Below are 26,058 nucleotides of genomic sequence, written 5' to 3'. Positions count from 1 at the left end.
CATATTGGTGCAGAAGCGTGGCCAAGATGATCATTCCCCGGAAGGGCCACAGCAATATCTTTTGTTCCACATGTTCTTTCAGAACTCCCCATTAAGAGGGGAGTTACTGCCCCATCAAGAGGTAGAGTGTAGGGGCGACTGGCTGGCTCAGTCAGTAGAATATGTGACTCTTGGTCTGGGGGTCATGAGTTCAAGCCCCACGTTGGGTGTGGAGTTTACTTAAAAAAAAAAAAAAAAGAGGTGGAGTCTATTTCCCATCCTTTATGACTACCTTAAAACAGAATGTGGTAAAAAGGAGGCTCTAGGATTTATGAAGCTAGGCCATGAAGGAATATTGCTTCCAGAAGCTTCTCTCTCTGTCTCCAGACACATGGCCTTGGAACTCAGCCACCATTTGTGAGGAGGCCTGGGCCACATTGAGAAAGGCTGGGTGAGTTTGCCGGTCTCAGTCTTAGCTGCAGTCAAGATGAATGGCCAGACATATGAGTGAGAAAGCATCCAGAGGATTCCCCACCCTGGCTTTCCAGCAGCTCCAGTTGATACTGAATGGAGAAGAGATGAGCTATCCCCTCCAACTCCTGCCCGAATTGAAGAGTCATGAGAAAAAAGGAGCGTCATTGTTTTAAGCCATTATGCTTGGGGATGGTAAAATGTGCAGCAACAGATACCTGATAGAGATTGGGGTGCTACCACAGTCAAGCCTAAATGTGGGGCTTTGAGAGTGGGTGGCAGATGAGGCCAGATGGGCCTTCAGGAACTGGTAATGCAAAGCTAGTGGGCTTCAGAGAGGCTGGATGGCCCTGGGAACTCACAGCAGCGGTCCCCTTCCACATGCTTTTCCAGAAGCAAGCCTGTGCTCATGAAAACATTTATTTCCCCTGCCCTCTGAAACCAGGCAGGCCCCCATTCTGTCTGGTTGAGGAGAGCAAAATTAATACTGTCCTTGTGCTAAGCCACTGTGGGGGAGGGTGGGGCGAATCTACCAGTCACTCCACACAAATGCTTGTGGAGGCACCTGAGTGACTCAGTCAGTTAAGCACCCCCTTCTTGAATTTGGCTCTGGTCATGATCTCAGGGTCTTGAGGTCAAGTCTTGTGTTGTGCTCCACACTCAGCGGGGAGTCTGCTTGAGATCCTCTCCCTCTGTCCCTCCCCCCATTCATGCTCTACCTTCCTCTCTCACTCTCTCCATTTCTCTCTACAATAAATAAATCTTGGGCAACCCGGGTGATGCAGCGGTTTAGCACCGCCCAGGGTGTGATCAACCCAGGGTGTGATCTTGGAGACCCAGGATCAAGTCCCACGTTGGGCTCCCTGCATGGAGTCTGCTTCTCCCTCTGCCTGTGTCTCTGCCTCTCTCTCTCTCTCTCTGTGTGTCTCTTGTGAATAAATAAATAAAATCTTTAAAAAAAAATTTTTTTTAAATAAAATCTTTTTTAAAAACCATTTAAAACACTGAAGCATTACCATTCTCTTGCGGGGCTGAGGTTACTCATAGACCATAGTTTTAGGTAGGACATGAGATCTGCAGCTACAGACACCTAAGGAGATTTTTCTCACAATAATAGGGATAATTTGAACGCAATTACATAGTAGCTCTGCTTAAACTTTGTGATCACCAGTCCACACCCTCCAAACTGAGTGGCTGAGTGGCTGCACAGCCTGTGCCCTGGATTGCACCTCCCCTGCTCATCATGTTTGGTCTGAGTTTGCAAACCATGCCCCCGCCCCCCTCATTCCTTCTTTACTATATTAGAGCTCCTCTATTGACTGCTTAATGTCACTCTGAATTCTTTGCATGTTCTACCAATCTGGCAGGACCACACCTCTTGCATATATTTAAATCCAATTGGATTCTGAGCCTCCCTCCTGTCTTTGTCTGGCTCCCATTGAGGCCATTTCAATGACAGACAGAAGACACAAAGATGATCCTTGGAGCATCATTTATAACAGCCTAACAATTGGAAACAAATGAAATGCCCAGTAAAAAAACTTGCATCTCAGTTAGGTCACAGATAGGGGAAGGTAGTGAGGGGATGGGAAGCACACGAGGAGCTTATCCAGGCCTGGGGAAGCCTAAAGGATGGCTGGGTCATGGGACACCTCAAGACAAATGCAGCACTGGGGTCTGAGTGGTGGATGGAGCTCCTTAAATCAGTGCTGACCCCACACAGCAAAGTCTGATAGCTGCCGGGAGAGGCAAACAACAGTGGGCGGGGCAAACCTGGGTCTTGCACTTCTGCTTGCAGGTGCCCAGAGGCCCACAGGACATAGGCAGAGTACTGATCTCATATCCATGCCCAGAGCTTGAGATGCAGAGACCCAGCAACTAGAGCAGGTCTGCAATCTGGGTCTCCCTCAAATGTGAAGGCTGGATAAACTGGTTCATACTGAGGGTCAGAGGTGGCTCTAGAACGTCTGCATAGGAAGGGCTTGGCGAGAGCAATTTGATTGGAAGGAGGACGCTGGTGGATGTGAGTGGAAGCTGTGTCAGCCTACTGAGTGTAGCATTTTTATTTGTAAATGGAGGTTGTAACTTACTACCCTCTCTGCCATCCTCGGCACTACCTCTATTAAGAGACTGGAAGCATAAAGACAGCCTCACATTGTCCACTAATAAAGACCCTCAAATGGTGGGGTTTAAGTACCACAGGTAGGGACAGAAAATCGGACTTGATGGAGGAGGTCCCCTGAGAGCAGAAAATCACACCCAAATCCCTCTCAACAGAATATGTTCTCTGGCTAACTGAGTAGACAGGTTAGCAAGCATGGTCAGGCATTGCTTTCCAGGTGGAGAAAGCTGAGTGAGAAGACCTCACTGGACAGGCAGTGCTCTCTAGAAGTCCCAAGAGCTGGAATGCCTGGGTGGCTCAGAGGCTGGGTGGCTGCCTTCGGCTTGGGTCATGATCCCGGGATCCGGGATCGAGTCCCACATCGGGCTCCTGTGAGGAGCCTGCTTCTCCCTCTGCCTGTGTCTCTGCCTCTCTGTGTGTGTGTGTGTGTGTGTGTGTCTCATGAATAAATAAATAAATCTTAAAAAAAAAAATAGAAGTCCCAAGGGTTGGTCACCTGCTCCTCGAGTTGTTGAGCTGGCAGGAGACAGTGGTCACTGAATTCTACATCTAGCTGCCATATCTATATCACAACCTGCCCCAGACCTGGAATAACCAGCCTTTGCATGTATGGGTGATACTTTTCCCTTGGAAATTGAGGAATCAAAAGAGCATAGGAGAAGTCAAGCTGCTAGGGAGTACTCCTTTCAGGTGCTTGCACAGGGAAAACCCCTGTCCAGGGCTGTATGGCCTCCAGGAGGGTGTGTGCAAATATGAGCCACACAGAGCAGGGATGTGAGAAGGTACTCATGCTCAATGCTGATAGACTGACCTGGAGAATGCTGAGTAGGGACTGTGGCCGGAGCAGTGGAGGCAGCCTTGAGCCCTGGCTGCTGAGCCCTTTGTGCCAGTGGGGGCCAGATATCTTGCCAGCTGTGGGCAATGCAACCAGCACTGGTGTACACTCGTGCTGCCCAACTCCATGTCAGGTGCTGTGTGTGTTTTTGGGTAGGAGTAGGGTCTGGAAGAAAAGCCAGATAGGCCTCTCTGAAATAGAGGAACTACAAGGCTGTTAGCCAGACTCAAAGCACCAGGGCAGGTAGCAGAATATATTTTCTTGGCCATTAGGTATCATAAAATCTAGGTTCCAGGCTCAGTGCTACCATTTAGGGCTTATCCATTTTGATACAGCCATCTGACACATGAGCTCAAACTACAACACAGATGATATCTAACATAGCAGCATTGAAGTGAAAGTGCCCAGTGAAAAGGAGCTAGACAGAGAAGGCCACACGTCATACAATTCTACTTTTATGTAATGTTCAAAAGTGGCAAATTCACAGAGGCAGGAAGAAGGAACTAGGAGGAGGAGGTAATGGGGAGTCACTACTTAATGGACACAGGATTTCCTTTTGGGTAATGAAAATGAATTGGAATTAGTGATGTTGGTTATACAATACTGGGATCACATGTAATGCCATTAAATTGTCCACAATAGCTGAACTATGGAAAGATGCCCATCAACAGATGAATGGATAAAGAATGTGTGGTCTATATATACAATGGAATATTACTCAGCCATAAAAAATGAAATCTTGCCATTTGCAGTGATGTGGATGGAACTAGAGGATATTATGCTAAGCGAAATAAGTCAATCAGAGAAAGACAATTATCATAGGATCTCACTCATATGTGGAATTTAAGAGACAAAACAGGATCATAGGGGAAGAGAGGAAAACATAAAATAAGACAAAATCAGAGGAAGACAAACCATAAGAGACTCTTAATCATAGGAAACAATCTGAGGGTCCCTGGAGGGGAGGGGCATGGGGGGAATGAGGTAACTGGGTGATGGATGTTAAAGAGGGTACATGATGTAAAGGGCACTGGGTATTATATAAAACTTAAAATTAAAAAAATTGCTCATGGGCAGCCTGAGTGGCTCAGCAGTTTGGCACCGCCTTCGGCTCAGGGCGTGATCCCAGAGTCCCGGGATGGAGTCCCACATCAGGTTCCCTGCACGGAGCCTGCTTCTCCCTCTGCCTGTGTCTCTGCCTCTCTCTCTCTCTCTCTCTCTCTCTCTCAATCTCTGTCTGTCTCTCATGAATAAATAAATAAAATCTTAGAAAAAATAAAATAAAAATTAAAAAATTGCTCACTTTGAAATGGTTAAAACCGTAAATATTATGTTGTATATATTTTACCACATGTTTTAAATTTTTTTTACCACAATTTTTTTTCACAATTTTTTTTAAATGGAAGGTCCCTGGGGTGCCTGGGGTACAGTCACTTATGTGTCCAACTCTTTGGCTCAGGTCACGATCTCAGGATGGTAAGATCAAGCCTCACATTGGGCTCCTTGCTCAGTATGGAGTCTGCCTGAGATTCTCTTTCCCTCTCCTTCTGCCCTTCCCATTCCATGCTCTCTCTTTCAAAATGAATAAATAAATCTTTAAATAAAAATGGAAGTGCACATTTGTTTTTCTTGTGTGACCTCAAAGGGAACAATCTCTTGAGCTTCAATCCCCTGTTTATCCTCCAGGAGTGGGAGTGGGAAGGACACATGTATGGGTTCAAATCCTACCCACAACACTCACTTCCTATGGGACTTGGAAAGTTACTTAGGCTCTCTGAGTCTCTGTCAACATCTACAATTAGGGCTATTGGGACTCCAGACTTTTTGATGTTTGAGTTAGAAACAATTTTTACAAGGAAATAAATGTTTATAAGCCAAGCAAAAAAAAAATGTGTATAAGTGTGCATATGAATGCATGTATATGTGGTGTCGGGCATAGATATCAGAGCTCTCACTAAGTGGGAACTTTTATTAGTAGTAGTTAATAATAAATTATTTAATTAATTTAATTTTTAAAGATTTATTTGAGAAAGACATCAAGAGGCAGGTGGGTGGGGGGTGCAGAGGGAAAGAATCTCAAACAGACTTTTCACTGAGCATCGAGCCTGAGGCAGAGCCTGAAGTGGACTTTCATGTCATAACCCTGAGATCATGACCTGAGCTGAAATCAAGAGTCAGACACTTAACCAACTGAGCCACCCAGATCCCCTTATATAATAAATTATTTTTAAGTAGAACTAATGAAGGTGAAATCAAGTTGTAAATAAAACCCCTGGTTAAATCTAAGAAATAGAAGGTGGCTGGGTGGGCTATAATTGTTAGTAACATTTTATAGAAAAAATAGGATTTGATCTGATCTTTAAGGGTTGCTGAGATCTGAGCAAGTGAGTGTGGGGAAGGGCAGGATAGGGCACGCGTGAGCAAAGGCTTTGGGGTTGGGAGCATGCTGGGGCCAGTGAGATTTGCCTGGCTGGAATAGAGTGTTGAAGGTACATGGGGAAGGAACAGATGTTGGGTTTCCTTGAATACCAAGCCAAGGAGTTGGAACCTTATCCTGAGAGTACTGAGGAATCACAGACGGTTCTTGAGCAGGAGAGGAATTTGATTAATATAGTGATAAATATAAATCTAGCCCACCTCATGCACAAATTATTTGGAATTGAGATCTAGAGGCATCCAGCCTGGCATCTATGTCTTTAAACCAGCATAAGGGGATGCAGCATGGGTGAAGGAAACTGACCAATCCTAGAAACACCCTGTGGAAGGATCCACGCATGTCCTTCTGGGCTCCAGACTTACCCTACCTTACAATATACTTCTTGGCTTTCGGCATCAACAGCACCGATCTGGCTATTTCTCATCTGTGGGTGTTTTCCTGGAAAAACTTAGAGTAGTGTCCAAGAAAATGATTCAGGGACATATGCAGATCTGAGATGATGAGTCCATGTCAGGTAGGATGTGCACAAGCTGAGTATGAGGAAAGAGCTGGCTTTCTGCAAGACAGGTTCAGCCCTACTTCTGTAAATTTCAGTGCCAGGCTTGGGTTGGGCATGAAGCTCCAGGGCACTCAGCCTGATCTTGCAGGTCTGCAGGATGGCAGCCAGAAAAGCTCATTAATCCCCAAGCAGCAGTCACACTATGCTTTCTGGTAGGGAAAATAGGCAGTTGCTGTACTATATGTTCATCACCACCTCCATAGCCCCAGCAAGTAGTCCCAGGTGGGGGTCCTTGCTCAACCGGTTAACCAGAATAGCTATTGTTACAGGTGTGGAGCTCATTTAGTAGGTGACCATTCCATGCTAAGATACGTGACACACATACCCTGTAGAGACCTGGATCCTGAAAGCTACACAACTGCTGAGAGCAATCAAAGATCTAAACAGATAGAGAGATATACTTGCTCATGGCTCATAGGACTCAATGTTGTTAAGATGTCAATTACCCTCAAATTGTTCCATAGAGTCGATGAAATCCCAATCAAAATCCTAGGAGTCTCTTTTGTAGAAATTGACAAGCTGATTCTAAAATTTACATGAACTAATCAAAACAACTTTGAAAAAGAACAAAGCTGGAGGAACATTCCCTGACTTCAAGTTTATTATAAAGTTAGTCAAGACGAGGTGGTATTGGAATAAAGATAGACACATAGATCAATGGCACAGAATAGAGAGTCCAGAAATAGACTCACACATCTATGCACAAATGATTTTCAACAAAGGTACAGAGGCATCATGGAGGAGAAAGAATCATCTTTTCATCAAATGGTGCTGGAATAAATGGAGATCCAAATGCAAAAGAATGAACTTTAATTCATGCCTCTCACTATATGAAAAAATGGCCTCAAAATGAATCATAGACTTAAATGTAAAGCTGACAACTATAAAACTTGTAGAAGAAAATAGAAGGAAAGTTTTGTGGCCTTGGCTTGGCAAGGTTTCCTTGGCTATGACACCAGAAGCATGACACAAAAAAGAAGGAAACTGATGAATTGGACTTCATCAAAATGAAGAATTTCTGCTGTTTTTGGGGCACCTGGCTCACTCGGTAGAGCACACAGATCTTGATCTTGGTGTTGCAAGTTTGAGCCTCATGTTAGGTATAGAGATTACTTAAAAATAAAATCTTAAAAAACAACAACCAAGGAATTCCTGCTGTTTGAAATACACTGTTAAGAGAATGAAAAGATAAGCCACAGATTGGGCGAAAATATTTGCAAATCACATATTGGATAAAAGACTTGTATTCAGTATATAACATGGAACTCTTAAAACTCAAGAAAACTAGCAACGCAATTTTTTAAAAATGGCAAAAGAAAACTATAGAAGAGACCAGATGCCCATCAACAGATGAATGGATAAAGAAGATGTACTTCTTTATGTGTATATACACAATGTGTGTATCAAACTGTGTATATGCACAATGGAACACTACTCAGCTATCAAAAAAAGAAATTTTGCCATTTGCAATGATGTGGATAGAACTAGAAGATATGCTAAGCGAAATAAGTCATTCAGAGAAAGACAATTATCATACGATCTCACTCATATGTGGAATTTAAGAAACAAAACAGGATCATAGGGGAAGAGAGGAAAAAATAAAACAAGACAAAATCAGAGAGGGAGGCAAATCATAAGAGACTCTTAATCATAGGAAACAAACTGAGGGTCGCTGGAGAGGGGTTGGGGGACAGGGTAACTGGGTGATGGACATTATGGAGGACATCTGATGTAATGAGCACTGGGTATTATATAGGACTGATGAATGACCTCTATCTCTGAAACCAATAATATATGTTAATTAATTGAATTTAAATAAAAATTTTAAAAATTGGCAAAAGATTTGAACAGACACTTCATCAAAGAAGATACAGAGGGCAAATAAACACATAAAAAGATGCTCAGTATCACTGATCATTGAGAAATGTAGATTTTTTATTTGAGAAATGTAGATTAAAATCATGATGGGCTATATACACCTATAATGGCTAAAATTAAGAAGGGAGGACCAAACCAATGGTTGGAAAGGATGTGAAACAACTGGAACTCTCATACACTGCTGGTAGAAGTATAAATGGTATAATCACATTAGAAAACTGTTTCTTATAAATTAAACAAACATCTACCATATGATCCAACCATTTCCCTCTTAGATATTTCTCTCAAGAAACCAAAGCATATGTCCATTCAAATACTTGTACACAAATATTCATAAGAGCTTTATTTGTAATAATTCCAAACTAGAAACACTCCAAATATCCATCAACTAGGGAATGGGTAAGCAAATTGTCATATATACACATATAATGGACCACTATCCAGTGATAGAAAGGAATGAACTGTCAATCCAACCAATAATATAGACAAGCCGAAAATAATTATGCCAAGAAGTCACACCAAAAAGAGCACATACTGTTTCATTCTAGAAAATGCAACTAGGGGTACCTGGCTGGCTCAAGTCAGTAGAGAATGTGACTCTTAATCTCAAGGTCATGAGTTTAAGCCCCATGTTGGGTAATGAGTTTACTTAAAATAAAACAAGATAAAATAAAATAAAGTAAAATAAAATAAAAATGCACTAATCTGTAGTTTGATCAGTGGTTGCCTGGGGGTAGATACAGAAAGAGGGGCAGGAGAGGGAATTACAAAGGACCACACAAGGAAAGTTACAGGGATGATGTTCATGGTCTTGTGGTGATATTTTCACAGGTATATGCACATGTAAGAACTCATGAAACTGCACACTCTAGATGTGTGCAATTTGTTGTTTATAAATTATACTTCGGGGATCCCTGGGTGGCGCAGCGGTTTAGCGCCTGCCTTTGGCCCAGGGCGCCATCCTGGAGACCCGGGATCGAGTCCCACGTCGGGCTCCCGATGCATGGAGCCTGCTTCTCCCTCTGCCTATGTCTCTGCCTCTCTCTCTGTGACTATCATAAATAAATAAAAATAAAAAAAAAATTATACTTCGATAAATCTTTTTGGGGAAATACAAACCTTCAAATTCTCTGCATTGCATTCAGTGTAAACGACCCAGTCCTTACCCTGGCAAAGTTTCACAGCTGACTGCCCTCCATTCACATTGCTGTTTCCTTAGCCCCCAGAACAGTGCCTGGAACACAGAAAGAAATATAGATAAATATATGTATTTGTCAAATGACTGCCTTTAAGGCCCACAATTAATCTGAGTTGTATGATAATTTTTAAAAATATCTTTATTTATTTATTCATGAGAGAGAGAGAGGGGCAGAGACACAGGCAGAGGGAGGAAGCAGACTTCCCGCAGGGAGCCCTATGGGGGTGGGAGCTTGATCCTGGGATTCCGGGATAGCGCCCTGAGCTGAAGGCAGACGCTCAACCGCTGAGCCATCCAGGAAGGAGTCCCTGATTTGTATGATAATTGTTGTTAAGAATAAGTTGGGAGTCCTTAAACAATCAAACATTGAGTTACCATACGACTCAGCAATTTCACACCTAGATATGTTCCCAAGAGAAATGAAAATATGCATCCATACAAAAAATTGTTCATAACCCAAATGTCCAACAGCTGCTGACTCAATAAATATCCATACCATGGACTATTCTTTGGCCATAAAAAGGAACCATGTATCACAAGATGGGTGAACCTTGAAGACATTACTCTAAGTCACAAAAGAGCACATATTATATGATTCCACTTATATGAAAAGTCCAGATTAGGCAAATCTATAGAGATAGAAAGTAGAGCTGCTTCTTGGGTGTTGATAGGGAGATGGCGGGTGATAGCTAGAGGGTATAGGGTTTCTTTTGAGGGTGATTAAAAATGTTCTGAGATTGAGGTAATGGTTGTATACATCTGTGAATATACTAAAAACCACCGAATCATACATTTAAGTGAGTAAGTTGTATGGTATATAGATTATAGCTCAATAAGGCTGTTTAAAAATAAAGAACACAGGATCAGGGGCAGAAGGCACAGCTCCTGCTCAGAGTTTGAGTGGAGAGTGCTAAGCCTTTCCTTGTGTTACCATCAGCTCACCAGCACACTTAGGACCCTCTGAAGAGGTCCACTGTGCCCAACAGTGAAGAGGCTAAGGGCCCAGAGAGGGTACTGGGTTTGCTCAGGTCACATTGACAGCAGAACTCTTCCTCTTAGGACAAGCAAATGAAAACATGTCACTTGCAGGTCTACAGCCCACGGCTGGGCTCTTTCTGCTGCCTTGAGCTGTACTGAGCTATGTGACATCCCCCAATTGCCTCACAATGATAATACCTTCTATTTATACCAAACACCTCTTCTCCCAGGAGAGCACTGTGTTTTCCCAACACTGAATCATTAAGCCAGCCAGACTGAATTGAATCAAACTCCACAGGAGCCACTCACAACAAGCCTACCCCTTTCTCATTCCTGTCCAGTCCTTCACGCACTGTTCTGATGTTCATAGCCAAACAGGCAAGTCAAGAACATTGGTCTTCTACACACCTGCCCCACTTGAGGGACCTCTCCCTGTATCCTGCTCCAGACCAGTGGTGGGGGTGGGGGTTGTGTCACTCCAGAGCCCTCTATCATGGGAAAAATGTAATGTGGGAGAGACAGGTCTTTAAGTATAACATTGCCCTTTCTATAAACATTTAAATCATCAAAACTCAAACGCGAGAACTGCTAATGAATGATATTTCGGCACTAAATATCACTAAAGAGAAATATATTGAGAGTGGCACTGGAACTTTTTCTAATTCTTAAGCTATACCACATAGGCTGCTGTCTATTTTGCTTAAGTGAAAGCTCAACATAGGCTCCTGGTCACCGTGGTCAGAGGGTTCTCCCCTGGGGAAAGCCTCCTGGCTCACTGGAGAAATGACAAGGAAGGGGCTCATGGCCTCTGTTAGCCCTTTCTCCTTAGTAAAGATCCAACTGGTCCTGGGCAGTCTATAGCCCTGGCCTAAGGAACAGAAAGTAGGGAGAGATCCCGGAAGGAGCCTGCATGAGTCTGACTGGATTGATGGATGGGTGTCCCATATGCATCACCACCACACACAGCCTTACCTTCTCTGTACCTCTATCCTACTCTGCTACCTGGCACAGTCCCTCAGGGCCAGAAGGATCAAGATAATGCTAGGGGTAGAGGTATCCTACATGCATGCCCACTCCTGACACTGCCACCCACAGTCAATTGTTCTTTCAAGAGCAAGTCCTTCCTATAAGCACGGTGTGCCTGCCCTGGGCCACCTTCTGTGGGCAAAAGCACATCCTCTACCCCACCTGGGCAGATGCAGAGTGTTGGTTAGGTGAGAGCCCAAGAGTGCCTCTCTGAGTACGGTGGGGACATCTGGCACAAAATCCTCAGGGGCTGCAGTCCTAATTAATAGCTTTTCCCACAGAGCCTGGGGTCTCAGGGTCGGGAACTGCTTAGGGGTCATTTAGTCATCCCCCTATGCCCACCCCCCTCATCTATCTCCTGCATCCTTTGTCAACATCAATAGCACTAAAAGAGCAAGAGTTCTAGTGCCCATCTTCTCTACCATGGCCTTGCCCATCCCCCTCTGCCTTTCATTACCAAGGCCTTTTGGTGTTGCCTGTGGTCAAGGGCCCTTACCCCATCGGTAGCCTTGGTAACATCTGCTTCCTGAGAGGACATCAAGGGGATGGGGCAATGGAGCCCCAGGGATCACATAAAACCCATCTTTAAATAAAGCAATTTACTGGCCCTTTGAAAATCTGTGACATAGAACATTCCCCAAACCACACATGCCTCCCCTCCTACAGAGAGAGAGGGTGTCCAAGCATTGGCTTCTATCATGTCATAATCAGAAGACCAGTTCAAGAGCATTAGATTTTCTATATGGAAACTTACAAATATTTGAGAATCATTATGAACCTGCAATCAGAGGGGTGCCTGCGTAGCTCAGTCACTTAGGCACCTGCCTTTCGCTCAGGTCATGGTCACAGGGTCCTGGAATGGAGCCCCAACTTGGGCTCCCTGCTCAATATAGAGCCTCTTTCTCCCTTTCCTCCCTGCTTGTGCTCCATCTCTCTCTCTCAAATAAATAAATAAAATCTTAAAAAAAAACAAACTGAAATTAGAAAATCATCACTTACATCTGTTGGATTTGTAAGATTTGGGTAATCAAAATACCAATAGCAATAGAAACAATATATCTTACTCTATTATAGCACTTTGAGTGTGTCAAATACACTATATAAGTTGTAAAAATAGAGTGAACATTTGATTAGAATAATAGAGTATTAGAGAAAGGCATTCTCAGATGGATACTTTGTTTGTGAAGGCCAGGTTTCATGACAGATGTTTGCATGTGTATGAAAGACAAACAAGCACCTCAAATGCTACTCAGCTTTCCAAGACTCCTGGGAATGGGCACGTGGGGGCACCCAGCAGTGCTACTATTTTTTTTTTTTTTAGTGCTGCTATTGATGCAGATGAACTTGACAGCTGTGAGCTGAGCGCTGAAATAGGGAGTCACTTCCCTATGTAGCCCCTGCAAGTTGCAACATCACTGAGGCCAGTGGTGGGGAGCACATCTCATCATGCATCTGCTGGGCAACTGCTGTTTGTAGAGTAGCTGCAGGAAGATCCTGGTGCTAATAATGAATGCCCTCAGTAGGCACTCAAGCTTTGCACAGTGGCAGTATCATAGCCAATGAGGTTTATCCGAGGTGCAATTATTGCTAATTGAAAACCTCAGTAGGCACTCAGCTCCCACTCACAATGGCCAGTCAAAACCAGCATGCACATACCAAGAGTGGGAACAAGGGCCAGAGTGGGTGATTTGGATTATTGCTGTGCCTCTAGCCAGTTGCAAAATCCTAGACTTTAATGAAGATTCAGAGAAGGAAAGTTTGGGAGCAAGGTGGGCTGGAAGGCACCCAGCCCCAACATGGTCAGTGTGATCATCACCCCCTCTCATTTGACACTTGAGAAACTTGAGGCCCAGAGATAGAAAGGGACTTACTTAAGGTCACATGGTGGGTAGGCAGCAGATAAAGCCCAAATATCCTGGCCCTGGTTTGACTCTCTCTACAGTCCCCTGGGTTGGCATTCCCACATTTTATGATGGATGGACCCAAAGGCCCGGGTTTGGAGAGACAGACCATTCCACAGCCTCGACCCTCCTTGAAATTCAGCCCAAATTAGCCTGCCGTCTCTCAGCAATGCTCTGGAGGAGGCCACCCAGAAAGAAAGTATGAATAGAGAGACTGAGGGATATTGCCCAGAAGTGCCTCTCCCAGCAGCTGAAGAGAGAGGCTATTCTAGGACACGGCTCCTCATAGGTCTGAGGGGAAATAGCTTCCTCATCTGTGATCATTCCTGGGTGTCACTTTGTGTCATCGGAGTACCAGCCCAGGAACAATTCCAGACCAGTGAAGACTACTCTCCTGGGGGTCCTGGGAACAGTAAAGGGCACAACTGTGGCATCTCAGCTCTCCTTGAATCACACAGGACAATAAAAAGGGGATTTGTATTCAGCTCCTGTGGAAAAAGAATCTGGCAACTTCTCAGAAAGGTAGACAAAGAATTAATATATGACTCAACAATTCTGCTCCTAGGAACATACCCAGAAGAATTGAAAAGGTGTTCAAACAAACCCTTGAACAAGCGCATGAATGTTCATAGTGGCACTACTCACAATAGTCAAAAGGTGGAAATGACCCATGTGTGCATCAACAGGTGAAGAGGTAAACAAAATGTGGCATATCCATACAACAGTATACTATTCAGCCTTACAAAGAAATGACACACTAACATATGCTAGTATTAATGAACCCCAAAAGCATTACGCTAAGTAAAAGAAGCCAGTCACGAAAAGTCAGGCATAGTATGAGTCCATTTATATGGAATATCCAAAATAGGTAAATCCATAGAAACAGAAAGTAGATTGGTATTTGCCCCCTTGGCAGGTTTGGCCTCCATTATAGACTTGGTGATGACTGACCAAGGAATATATCCACCAGAAGGCATTCATTTCAGGAGGCTTCCGTCTTCCAGAGCAGGTAATGACCTACCCCTCAGACTCCACCCTTGTCCCCACTCAGGTCCTCTGCCTGGATGAAGGAATACTGCAGGTACTGAGCTCCTCCAGGAGTAAGGAGGTGGGAGTAGGGCAGAGGCAGGGAGAGTGTGGGAACTAGGCCCTTTGCCCCGGCCCAAGTCAGGCAAGCATCCAACTTATATTCAGAATCTGCTGAGTCTCTACAAAGCTCTTTTTAAAGAACGAGTACTGACCCCCATGTCAGGGAAGTAAGGAAGCTACTGCCTACTGACTTGAAAATTTAATTAACCATCTCTGTCTAGCTCCTTGCTTAAGAAACAGGACACTTCTCTCTAGAGGGAAAAGGAGATGATTTGCAATCTTGTTGAAATGTGGAAGGAATCCAGTGTGCTGGAGGAAAGTACAGGAGGCGAATGTAGAATATAGTTTTGGAGAGTGCTTGGTAGGATGGAGAGGCTGGGAGCTAGAAAACAGGGCTGACCTCTCTGGCTGTGTCACTCTGCTCAGCCCACTTAGCTTCACTATGCTCCCCACCGGCTCCTAACCCTTTAACCAACCCACCATGTCCCAAACATATAAAAACAGTCCTTACAGAAAAAAGCAAACTGTACAACAGAAAGCCTTTTACAATCACAAATTAACCAGCCCCGCTCTCTCCTTTCCGCCACCATCCTGGTTGCGTGTGGTTGACTGTGATCGCCATGTCTTCTCACAAGACTTTCAGAATCAAGCGATTCCTGGCCAAGAAACAAAAGCAGAATCGTCCTATTCCCCAGTGGATTCGGATGAAAACTGGTAATAAAATCAGGTACAATTCCAAGAGGAGACACTGGAGAAGAACCAAACTGGGTCTGTGAGGAAGCATCGCACATCATGAAATAGCAAACATAATTGGCACACATATTTAAGCCACATGGAGATCACATGTTCCTATCTTATCAATATGGAAACATCCTTCCTACCTGGCCAATAGACATGTCTTATCAAGAGAATGATTTTCTCTGTTACTATGCCTCTATACCAGTAGGTTGGTTCAGTAATAAATGTGAGACCTTTCAGCTGAGCTGCTGTTGTGTCCTGATTTGTGAAGTACTGAATTGCCCCTCCTGTCAGATCTCACATAGCACCGTCTGATAGAACTTTCTGCAGTGATAGAAATGGCCCTTGACAACAAAGTATTTAAAGTGTGGCTAGGGGACGCCTGTGTGGCTCTGTCTGCTAAGCGTCTGCCTTTGGCTCAGGTCTTGACGGGGAGTCAGCATGTCTCTCTCTCTGCTCCTCCTCCTGCTCATGTGCTTTCTCTCAAATAAAATCTTTTTTTAAAACAAACAAACAAACAAACAAAAAAAAAACAAATTAACCAGCCCCTTGTGGCATCCTGTTAATGCAAATTTGCCTCTGTGAGCTGTGTCATCCATCATGAATGTTTCAGTCAAAACTGCATGTTTGTACTGATTGCCTGCTTCCACTAACCAGACAGCCCCATGGACTCAATTGGTTGGATGGACTCTGGAGTCAGGCTGTCTGGGTTTAAATTCCAGCTCTGCCATTCGCTAGCTGTGTAAAGTTGGGCAAATCAGCTAACCTCTGTGCCTCAATTTTATCATCTATAAAATGGGGCAATAGAAATACTTACCTTATAGGGTTGTTGTGAAGACTAAAAGTATAACCATATCTAAAGCATTTAGAATGATGCTTGCAACAGTATGTGCCAAGAAAATGTTAATTTATAACAAATTACTACTGAAAAAGAGGTGGAGAATGGATTTGAATTGTAACTGGCAGTCTGGTTGAGAAGCCAAACCCAAATATTTACTAATATTTTAATGAAGAAGGAAAGAGTATGAAAAAAGACAAGGGAGAGAGAAGAAGGGGACCTAAAAATTTCAAGAAGACCTGCCAATGTGAAATCCAGCTTACACTTCATTTGGGAGGGCATAATGTCAACATTATCAATATCAATATCAATATCAATATCAACAAATGATATTCTCTTAGATAGATAGATAGATAGATAGATAGATAGATAGATAGATAGATAGATGATAGAGCGAGCCAGTAAACCAAATAGGGGAGTCATTAAAATAATAACAGGGGTGCCTGGCTGGCTCAGTTGCTATAACATGTGACTCTGGATCTCAGGGTCATGCATTCAACCCCCATGTTAGGTTTAGAGATTAATTTTTAAAAAGAACAAAAAGGAAAAAGTAATTAACAACAATTATCCTCTTAGGATAATGGGATAGAGTTTGGGTGATTTTTGTTTTCTTTTTTCGCTTTATTAAAATTTTCAAGTATTCTATGTTAGCTACACATTATTTATTCATACAGTCTTTAAAAAGTTATGTCAAGGGGTACCTGGGTGGCTCAGTTGGTTGAGCATCTCCCTTTGGCTCAGATCATGATCCCAGGGTCCTGGGATCGAGTCCCACATTGGGCTCCCTGCTCAATGGGAAGTCCGTTTGTCCCTCTCCCTCTGCTGCTTCCCCTGCTCATGTTCTCTCAATATATATCAAATGGGTGGGTAAAATCTTAAAAAAAAAAAAAAAAGTTATGTCAAAACCCATTTGGGACAAATCAATATATGTATGGTCTTACCTACAGAACAAAAAAAATCTGGGTCATATTTTAAAATAAAAGCTGAAATAGACATTTAAAAATTAAGAAGTTATTTGACATTGGAAGAGAGCGCTCACAGAGATGTTTAGACAAGGAACCCACAGATTTCTGGATGGGTATGAGAATTAGGAGGCAAGGCATGGTCCCCAGTAGCCTCTAGACAACTCCTCACTCTAGGATTCTGGGCTTCATTTTCAAGCTCCTTATAACCAGACAGGCATCAGTGGCTTCATTAATCCTTGGGCATCCTGCTGACATAAAGATGACAGTACAGGGGCTCAGTCGGTTAAGCATCCAACTCTTAATTTCAGCTCCGGTCATAATCTTAGGGTCGTTAGATAGAGCACTTCATTGGATTCTGTTCTGAGTGTGAAGCCTGTTTGGGATTCTCTCTCTCCCTCTCCCTCTGCACCTCCCTGCTGGTACTATATCTCTCTAAAATAAATTTTTTAAAAAGATGACTGTACATTCTTCACAATGACAGATATGGAAACTGGAACCCAGGGAGGTCTTAACACTAGAGTCTGTGGCTCTACACTCATCTCTCTTTTCTTCTGCAGACACAGCTTGATCCACACTTCCCTCAGTATGCTGGTGTACATGGGGAAATGGAGAGTTTGTCCATTGGCTTCATTAATCCACCTATATTAGATATCTGACACTCCTCCTGGAAGGAAAACTCTCACCTTTGGGTTTCCCACAGTCAGGTATTGCATGCACTCAAGATATGTTATAAGAATGACAGGCCAGCTGATGAAGTCATGGATTATAAAAGAGGAACTTTCTTCTCTGCTGGCCATATTAAATACAATATGCTCTTTCCTGCTTCCACATGAACACTCAGGCCAACTTTCCTTGCTGGGATGTTGCCTTTCTTCTAGTCCATCTGAACTCTATCCATTCTTCAGGACCAGCCTACGGTCTGCCTGCTACCCAAAGCTTCTTCTGACTGCTGCAATCCTCACCACAGGCTCCCTTCTCTGATCTGTGATCATTACCACACAGTCAGATCCTAACTGTATCTGCTGTGTCATGGTCCTTACTGCTTCACATATGTGTAACTTCACTCCTGAGCCAGGCTTTCAGCTCTTGCAGGGACAGTAGAGCTCAGCGCTTGCCCATGCCTACACACACACACACACACACACATCACATTGTCTTGTACCTGATGAATTCTCAGTAAATAACTATTCACTGATTATTTGGAAATATACCAGGAAGCAGCTGAATAAGCATAGGCAGTCTTAACAAGTTAAGTTAGGAATCTTCATCTACCAACTATATATTGTCTACAAGAGACTCACTTAAGATCCAAAGACACAAACAGATTGAAAATAAATGGGTGGTGGGGCACCTAGGTGGCTCAGTAGATTAAGCATCTGACTCTTGGTTTCAGCTCAAGTCCTGATCTCAGAGTCCTGGGATCAAGCCCCTGGGGCAGACTCTGCTCTCAGGATGGAGTCTGCTTGATGATTTCTTTCTCTCTCCCTCTGGCCCTCCCCCACCACTTGTGCATGCTCTCTCTCTCAAAAAAAAAAATTTTTTTTTAAATGAAAGTAAACAGGTGGAACCGACATTCCATGTAAATAACCAAAAAAGAGAGGGGGAGTGACTACACTCTGACAAAATAAATTTTATCATTTTTTAAAAATATATTTTACTTATTCATTTGACAAAGAAAGAGAGAGAGAGAGATTGAGAGAGAGAGGGAGGGGGGAGTGTACAAGTAGGTGGAACAGCAGGCAGAGGGAAAGGGAGAAGCTGACTCCCCACTGAGCAAAAGGCCCTGGTGGGGCTTGATCCCAGGACCCTGGGATTATGACCTGAGCCAAAGGCAGACATCCAACTGACTGACCTACCCAGGCATCCCTAAAATAGACTTTAAGTTAAAAATTGTTACAATAGACCAAAAGAGGACACTACATATTGATAAAAAAGTGAATCCATCAAGAAGCTATAATAATTATAAACATATATGCACCAAACAACAGAGTCCCAAAAATGAAGGAAACACTGACAGATTTGAAGGGAGAAATGAGTCTTATGATAGTAGTTGAAGACTTAAATACTCATTTATTTATCTATCTATTTATTTATTTGAGAGAGAGAGTATACACAAGTGGGGTGGGGGTGGGGGTGGGGTTAGGGCAAAGGGAGAAAGAGAAGCAGACTCCCTGCTGAGCAGGGAGCCCTGAGATCATGACTGGAGCTGAAGGCAGACTGTTAACTGACTGAGCTACCCAGGCACCCCTAAATACCCACTTATAATAATAGATAGGAAATCTAGACAGAGGATCAGTAAGAAAATAGAGGCTTAGGCAGTCCAGAAGGAACCCCCTCCTCCAAATGCCAATCGGAAAGAAAAGAAGCATGATCGCCCCTGTTATTGCAAGCCCCTCTATACCATTTGCAGCACTGCTTATCTATCACTTTACCATGAGGAGCCACCTTGAGCACCAAAACTACTTTCCTCTCAGGTCACAAGCTGAGGCTCAACCAACTCTGGTCTTCAGATCCCACAGAGTGCCAAGAAGATGTGCCTATGGGACATCTGGTATCAGTTACATCCTCTGCTACCAAAGCATTTAGACACTTGTCTGAGCCTAGCTTCCAGTCCAACTCCTCATCCTCAAAGTAATTTCATTTCCAAGGGCCTTTCTCCCAGCTCCTAGGCTGTGGTTAGACACTACCCCCTACCCTTCCTCAACAAGGCTTTATGACCTCAAGTTCAGGGAATACATCTTTCCTTTCATTCCAGAAGGTCCTGGGTGAAATTGGTTTGGTCCTCCTCTGCCACCAGCTGTGTAAAACAATGTGAGGAAATATTTGCCATATCACATAAAACATAAAAGATTTTCCTTTTTCCTAATTCTGGAAGGATAAGAGGAGGAGGCTTTCTGCAACTGTACAACTCAAGTGACCCTTCACATGATAGAGATGATCACCTTCTCCAGATCCAGAATTTATATAAATACACACACACACACACACACATCTATCTTGTTATACAACTAATTGCCAATGAGTAATAAATAATAGAGAAGTTCTGAGATCACGAAGATCAAAGAGATTTGGAGGCACCCAGCACATTCTGAATTTGCTACTTGGAATACAGAATTTTTCATGAGAATTTTAGCAACACAGATTAATTTTTAAGAGAAAGTATTTTCTGGAGCAAACTTATTTTATTCAAGTTAATTTCATAATCAATTTTCTCTGTAGCATAGCTAAACTTTTCCCAATTTTTCCTATTTATTTTATGTTTTAAAGATTTTATTTATTTATTTGTGAGAGAGAGAGCAAGAGAGAGCACAAGCAGCGGGGAAGGAAGAGGGAGAGGGAGAAGCAGACTCCCTGCTGAGCAGGGAGCCCCATGTGGGGCTTGATTCCAGGACCCTGAGATTGTAGTCTGAGCTGAAGGCAGATGCTTAACTGATTGAGCCACATTGGCGCCCCTATCTTTTTTATTTTAAAGAAATTATTTTCCTTGGGATAAATTATTTTCTATTCCTTTTTTTTTCAATAAAAAAATTGACCAACTAGTTGTATTTGTATTTTTAGTAGCTTTATTGAGATGTAGTTCACATATCATACAATTCACTCATTTAAAATATACAATTTGAAGCTTTTTAGTATATTCACAGAACTGTCTAATCATTGCCACAATTTTAGAATATTTTTATCACCCTCAAAGAAACTTCCATAACCATTAGCAGTCACTCGTTTCTCCTCAATTCCTCAGCCTCAAGCCACCACTAAGTTATTTCCATCTTTGTGGATTTTCCTATTCTGGACATTTCTTACAAATGAAATCATACACTAGGTAATCTTTTGTGACTGGCTTCTTTCACTTCATGTAATATTTCAAGATTCATTCATGTTGCAACCCATGTCAGTACCTCATTCTTATTTATTGTTGAATATATCATTGTATGGATATATTTCATTGCATTTATCCATTCATAAGTTGATGGACACTTATGAACTTGATGGGATGTTTCCACTTTTTGGCTGTTATTGATAATGCTACTATGAACATTCATGGACAAGCTTTTGTGCGGATATATCTTCCATTAATCTTGGGTATATATGTAGGGGTAGAATTGCCAATTGGGTGCATTTTGCCTTCCCTAATTTTCCTGGTTAATGCTCCTGCCACCATGTTTTCTTTTATAAAAGACAGAGAGGAACAGAAAAAGTGAAGACGACCTGTACCTGGTTAGGTATCTTACCTGAAGTTCTCAAGGACACGGCAAAATCAAATGATCTTAGGATCGAAATGATGTCATCAAAGTGATCGGGTCAGAGCATCCTACAAAGGAAAAGTTTTCTGGAAAGAAGTTCTAACCTGAGTTGAGCTATATATTTGAAGAGCTGGAGAGGAGAAGGACAATGGCACTCCAGCAGGGGCCATAGCACAGGCAAAGGCCTGATGATTAGGGACGATAAGCAGGACATGGGAGAATTTGAGGCTAGAATAATTTTCGGGAATCACATCAGCAAGGGTTTTGAATGGCAGTCCCGAGGGTTTGAAGACTAAATTTTTATAGCCTTGGGGGAGCCACGGAAGACTGCGATCCAGGGACATTAGTCACATGATCAGATCAAATGGCATGATCACAGCAATGAGTGGCAGATGCTGGCAATGGAGCTATAAAGGGAGACATCTGAGATAGCAAGCCTTCATCCCTAGGAGGCTCTTGCAGCAATTCAGGGCCAAGGTAAAGGCTTTGAAGATAGCCAGCTGGAAATCAGTGACTTAAATATTGATTCAGTGAGCAAAAGTGGCATTCGTCATGGGGCTGGGCCCCCAAAGGACTCCGTGCCTCTGTGCAGGGAACTCATCATTTTCCTATTATATAAATTGATTAGATCATTCAGAGTTGAGATTGATGCCAGGGGTTTGCTGCTAATCAAGCTAGAATAACAAGCTGGAGGACAAGGTAGGCCCTCTGCCAACTGGGCAAGGAACTGGTCCAGAGGCACAGAACACTGCAGCAAAGCGCTCTGTCCCTGCCTTGGGAGTCTGGGCAAAGAAAGCCACCGAGAGGCCTGGCAATGCCCTTCAGCTGCATCTGGAGGCTTCCCACGCCAACTCCGGGGGTGACACCTCTCAGGGTTTCTGTCAGGGCTGACCAGTCAAGTAGAATCCAGCTCCAAAGGTCCATGGCTGGGTTGTCCCCCTGGCTGCAGGAACTCAAAGAGATGGGGGTATTGTAGGGAAGAGAGAAGTCGGGGAAACACCGCTGGAGAGCTGAAGAGAGGCAAAGACTTGGAGACAGTGTAACTGAAGTGCATTTTGCAAATAATAGCGATAGTCTACAATGGGAATAATTTGTGTTGTTTAAGGCTCCCATGATGAATGAGATATCCTCTTCCTCAGGCAAAGGTTCCCCTGCCCCTTTCTAAGAAGATCATTACAAAACTTGATATATGCCACCCATAGCCAGAAATCCTAGTTCTGACTATGGTGGTGGAGTCTCTTCTCGTTTGTCCCTTCCTTACACACAGGGGAGTGCAGTTGGCTCTATCTGCAAACTGGAACAGCATTTCTAGAAAGATCCAAGTCTCCAGTGTACCTCATTTAAGAAAATCAATGCCCCAAATCAGATGCCTTTTAACTTTCTCCTGTTTCCCACCCACCCCCAGGCTCCATGTGGGGGCATGGGGTCAAAGGTACCTAGTTTCTAAGCTGGGAAATGCTCAGTGAGTAGTGGAGGCTCTTTTCGGAACGACTTTGAGCACCCTGACCCTTAGGGGACAGATGATGCTGCCACTACTTTAGGTCGACCTTAGCTTGAGTGTTTTCTATTGTGGTTGCCGGACAGGCTGCGAAATGGGGCGGGGAGATAGTTCTGCGTTTTGCCACAGTTCGCCCACCTAGCGTGTCTAAACACAGTCACCATCACTGTTTTTATTTTCTGTTGCCTGCGTAGTCTCATCATCATCATCATCATGGGAAGGTGGGAAACAGAAGGGCTGGCTGCCCGAAGAGGATGGTTTTCCGTCCATACCGAGGGCGAGGGCGTTCCTTACAATAGAACTTTGTGACCCAGGCCAACAAGACCGGACTGTGTTTCGAGGAGAAGCTCCCACAGTCGCGCAGAGCACCCGCGGCTTCCCGGCCGGTCGCAGGACCAAGGGGCGACGATTCCCCGCCCCCGCCGCTCTCAAGAGCACACCCTTTCCTCCGCCCCCCACGCCCGCCTCGGGGGAGCCCGCTAGCGAGCTGCCCCTGCACCTCGCTGACCCGCCCTGCGGCAGCCGGGTTCCTATCCAGGCTCCCCCACCCCGGGCTGCAGAAGTCAGGGAGCTGGGGTGGCGAAAGAAGACGTAGCAGCGGCAGGGTGGGTCTGGACGCCGCCTCCTCCTCCGGTGGCACCTCGATCCCCTACTTGCGCTTGACTCCTCCCCTGTCTCTGTTCCGCAGCGTCCTCGCCCTGTCAGCACGCTGCTGGGTGGCTGCACCTGCCGCCGACTCGGGAGGGGGGCCTCGGGGAAGGAGGAAGGGAGGCAGGTTTGGGGAGCGGCGCAGCAGGGTGGCGGCCTCGCCCCGCCTGCAGGCCCGCGCTCCCGCCGCCGCCCGCCGCCGCCGCCCGCCGCCGGCCGCCCGCCCCCAGCTGCCGCACCGATGCGCTGTCCGCGGTGCTGACGCCCGCCGCCCGCCCGGCGGGAGCGGAGGAGACGCCCTCCTCCCCAGGTCGCCCGGAGCCGAGCGGCCCCGCCCCCATTCCGGCCCAGGCGGGATCCTTTCCCCCAAAGGAACCGTCAGAGACCCAGCGCCGCGGAAGGATCCAGGAAGAAGCAGCGGGCAGGAGGGAACTTCAACTTGGGACTGCAGCCCGGGAGCCGGCTGCTGGAGGACTCGCGCCGTGTGGCCCCCAGCCCCCGAGACCGCAGCGCACAGCAAGTTGAGCAAAGTTTGGCGGCGGCTTGGAGATACGGAAGGGACTCCGGAGCCAGCTCAGCGGGGCCGCGCAGGGCTCCCACCGCAGCCCGGACACCTGCTTCGGCGCCCGCAGTTAGTGCCGCCGGAACGGCCGGGAGGCGTCGCAGCAGCCCAGCTCCCCACCCCTTTCTTTCCATCCTTATCTCCCCCCCCAACACCCCGCCCCGGGCGCCGGTGACTCCGCCTCTCCGTGCCGGGCGGCTCTCCGGCTGGAGCTGCAAAGGGAGCGCTTCCCGCGACTCGGCTCGCTTCTGAGGCTCCGAAGCCGACGCCGCCAGCCCAGGCCCGGGGGTGGGAGCCGCCTGCCCGCGCAGCCCGCGCCCGGGAGCCGCCGAGCGGGGCGCCTCATGGGACGCCCCCGGGGGCTCTCTCCGTGCCCTCCTGCGGCGTCCCAGTCTAGGCTCCCCGGCTCCGGAGCCCGCCCCGCCCGCAGCCCGCGGCCTGTCTGGAGAGGAGTATGAGGCCCGGGGCCCCGCGGACGCCGGCCACAGGGCGGCAGGGGCCTCGCTTCAGACCCCTGCGCCCGCGGGGGGCGGGTGAGGAACCGCGGGAGCCGGCGAGGCGTCGGGGCGCGGAGCGGAGCGTCCCAGCCCGGGCGCCCGAAGGGCCGCGGGACCCGCGTGCGGCCTGAGCGCCGAGGAGGCGGAGGCGGCGGCGGAGGCGGCGGCGGAGGCGGCGAGGCGCCCCGCCGTCCGGGCTCCGGGGCAGGCGGCAAGGGGCTCCGCGGCGGCCCCGACCCCCGGCCACCATCCTCACGCTTCTGCTCCCGCGGGGGGGATGTCGCGGCCCGGGCCTCGAGCGCCGCCCCGGCCCCGGGGCTGAGCTCCGGACCATGTCCTCCCGCAGCCCCCGGCCCCCGCCCCGCCGCTGCCGCCGCCGCCTGCCGCGCCCCTCCTGCTGCTGCTGCTGCTGCCGCCGCTCGCACCTCAACGAGGACACGGGCCGCTTCGTGCTGCTGGCGGCGCTCATCGGCCTCTACCTGGTGGCGGGCGCCACCGTCTTCTCGGCGCTCGAGAGCCCGGGCGAGGCGGAGGCGCGGGCGCGCTGGGGCGCCACGCTGCGCAACTTCAGCGCGGCGCACGGCGTGGCGGAGCCCGAGCTGCGCGCCTTCCTCCGGCACTACGAGGCCGCGCTGGCCGCCGGCGTCCGGGCCGACGCGCTGCGCCCGCGCTGGGACTTCCCCGGCGCCTTCTACTTCGTGGGCACCGTGGTGTCGACCATAGGTGAGCGGCGCGCCCCGCGCGCGTCTTTCCTCCCCGCGCCTGGCACCTGCCGCCCTCTCCGCCGCCCCGAGGCCGCGGCCGCGTCCCCGGCTCCCCCTTGCCTCCGAGACCCCGCTGCCGGCTCGCGGCCCGCCCTCCCCTCCCCTCCCCGCCCGCGCGCCCCTCCCGACCCTGCTCTTTCCTAACCGGCTTTCTCGGCGCGGGCGGCGGCCCGAGGGGCGCATCGCTGGCGCTCACCCAGCGGGGACTCGCCAGGCAGGGCTGCCCAATGGGGAGAACCCTCAGCCCCGCGCTGGGCCGACCCGCGGCCGCCCGCGCTCCGGCGCTCGCCGGCTCCGAGACTTAACCTCTGCGCGCCTGTTTTCTCCTCTAAAAGGACTTGTGAGCATAAGCGTCCAGGGCCTGCTGGGTCCTTCCCATTTCTCGCGCCCCCTGAGTCTGTTTGCTCATGCAGAGGATTCGGGAAGCCACCCCCCCTCCCCTCCCCAACACACAGGGTTCTTTTTACCTCTTCCTCCTCCTTTCTTACTTTACCAGGCGTTTTCCTTCAGCATCCTCTAGCCCTTGACCCTGGGGAGGGCGACCACTCTCCTCATCTCCTTCCCACCCGCTTCTACACCGCACCCTCCCCTCCCCCCAAGCCCGTTAGACTTGGAAGCCGGGACTTCGCTCTGATTCTCTCCACTCCCTTGGTTTTCTTACCCTTCTTCCTCCACCCCCTTCCCAACTTCTCCAGTTTCTTGACCTCTGTTGTCACCCTGCCATCTTTTCCACCAAGGGAGGGGCTGCTGGGTGGGGTGGCGGAAGGAGAGGTTTCTCTATACATTTTATCAGCCCTTTTCCTTATTTTTGACATAAAACAGTTCACGGTTTCA

The 26,058-nt window shown here is 46.8% G+C and overlaps 2 protein-coding genes, 1 long non-coding RNA gene and 1 pseudogene across 5 annotated transcripts in view; 3 read left to right on the top strand and 1 right to left on the bottom strand.

The window, feature by feature from the left end:
* Positions 1-8,317: 8,317 nt before the first annotated feature.
* LOC140600201 (uncharacterized) lies at positions 8,318-25,798 on the bottom strand. Of its 2 annotated transcripts, none has more exons than XR_012003411.1 (3): positions 25,692-25,798; positions 9,448-9,515; positions 8,318-9,333 (listed from the first exon to the last, which is right to left on the bottom strand). It is a non-coding gene; the product is annotated as an uncharacterized lncRNA (long non-coding RNA). The 2 variants fall into 2 exon arrangements; XR_012003412.1 differs by lacking the exon at positions 25,692-25,798 and adding an exon at positions 21,244-23,217.
* On the top strand, positions 13,014-13,197 carry LOC140600556 (U4 spliceosomal RNA; annotated as a pseudogene).
* Positions 15,048-15,450, top strand: LOC140642294 (large ribosomal subunit protein eL39). The gene has a single exon (XM_072842701.1). It carries the CDS (start codon positions 15,094-15,096, stop codon positions 15,247-15,249), a length of 156 nt encoding a protein of 51 aa, XP_072698802.1. The 5' UTR covers positions 15,048-15,093; the 3' UTR covers positions 15,250-15,450.
* Positions 24,586-26,058, top strand: part of KCNK12 (potassium two pore domain channel subfamily K member 12) — a 65,392-nt gene continuing 63,919 nt past the window's right edge. The window contains exon 1 of one of the 2 annotated variants that reach the window (XM_072768272.1): positions 24,586-25,183. In XM_072768272.1, the coding sequence (XP_072624373.1) occupies positions 24,793-25,183 (391 nt within the window). In that variant the 5' untranslated portion in view covers positions 24,586-24,792. The remainder of the gene's footprint in view (positions 25,184-26,058) is intronic. The other variant, XM_072768273.1, reaches the window with a different exon arrangement.

The sequence above is a fragment of the Canis lupus genome, chromosome 11 (genome assembly GCF_048164855.1).
Source record: "Canis lupus baileyi chromosome 11, mCanLup2.hap1, whole genome shotgun sequence".
NCBI lineage: Eukaryota > Metazoa > Chordata > Mammalia > Carnivora > Canidae > Canis > Canis lupus.
This window is presented reverse-complemented; position numbering and strand designations above follow the sequence as displayed.

What these genes read in the sequence shown, in the direction of transcription:
- LOC140642294 (XM_072842701.1), top strand. Translation starts at nt 15,094, where the DNA reads ATGTCTTCTCACAAGACTTTCAGAATCAAGCGATTCCTGGCCAAGAAA.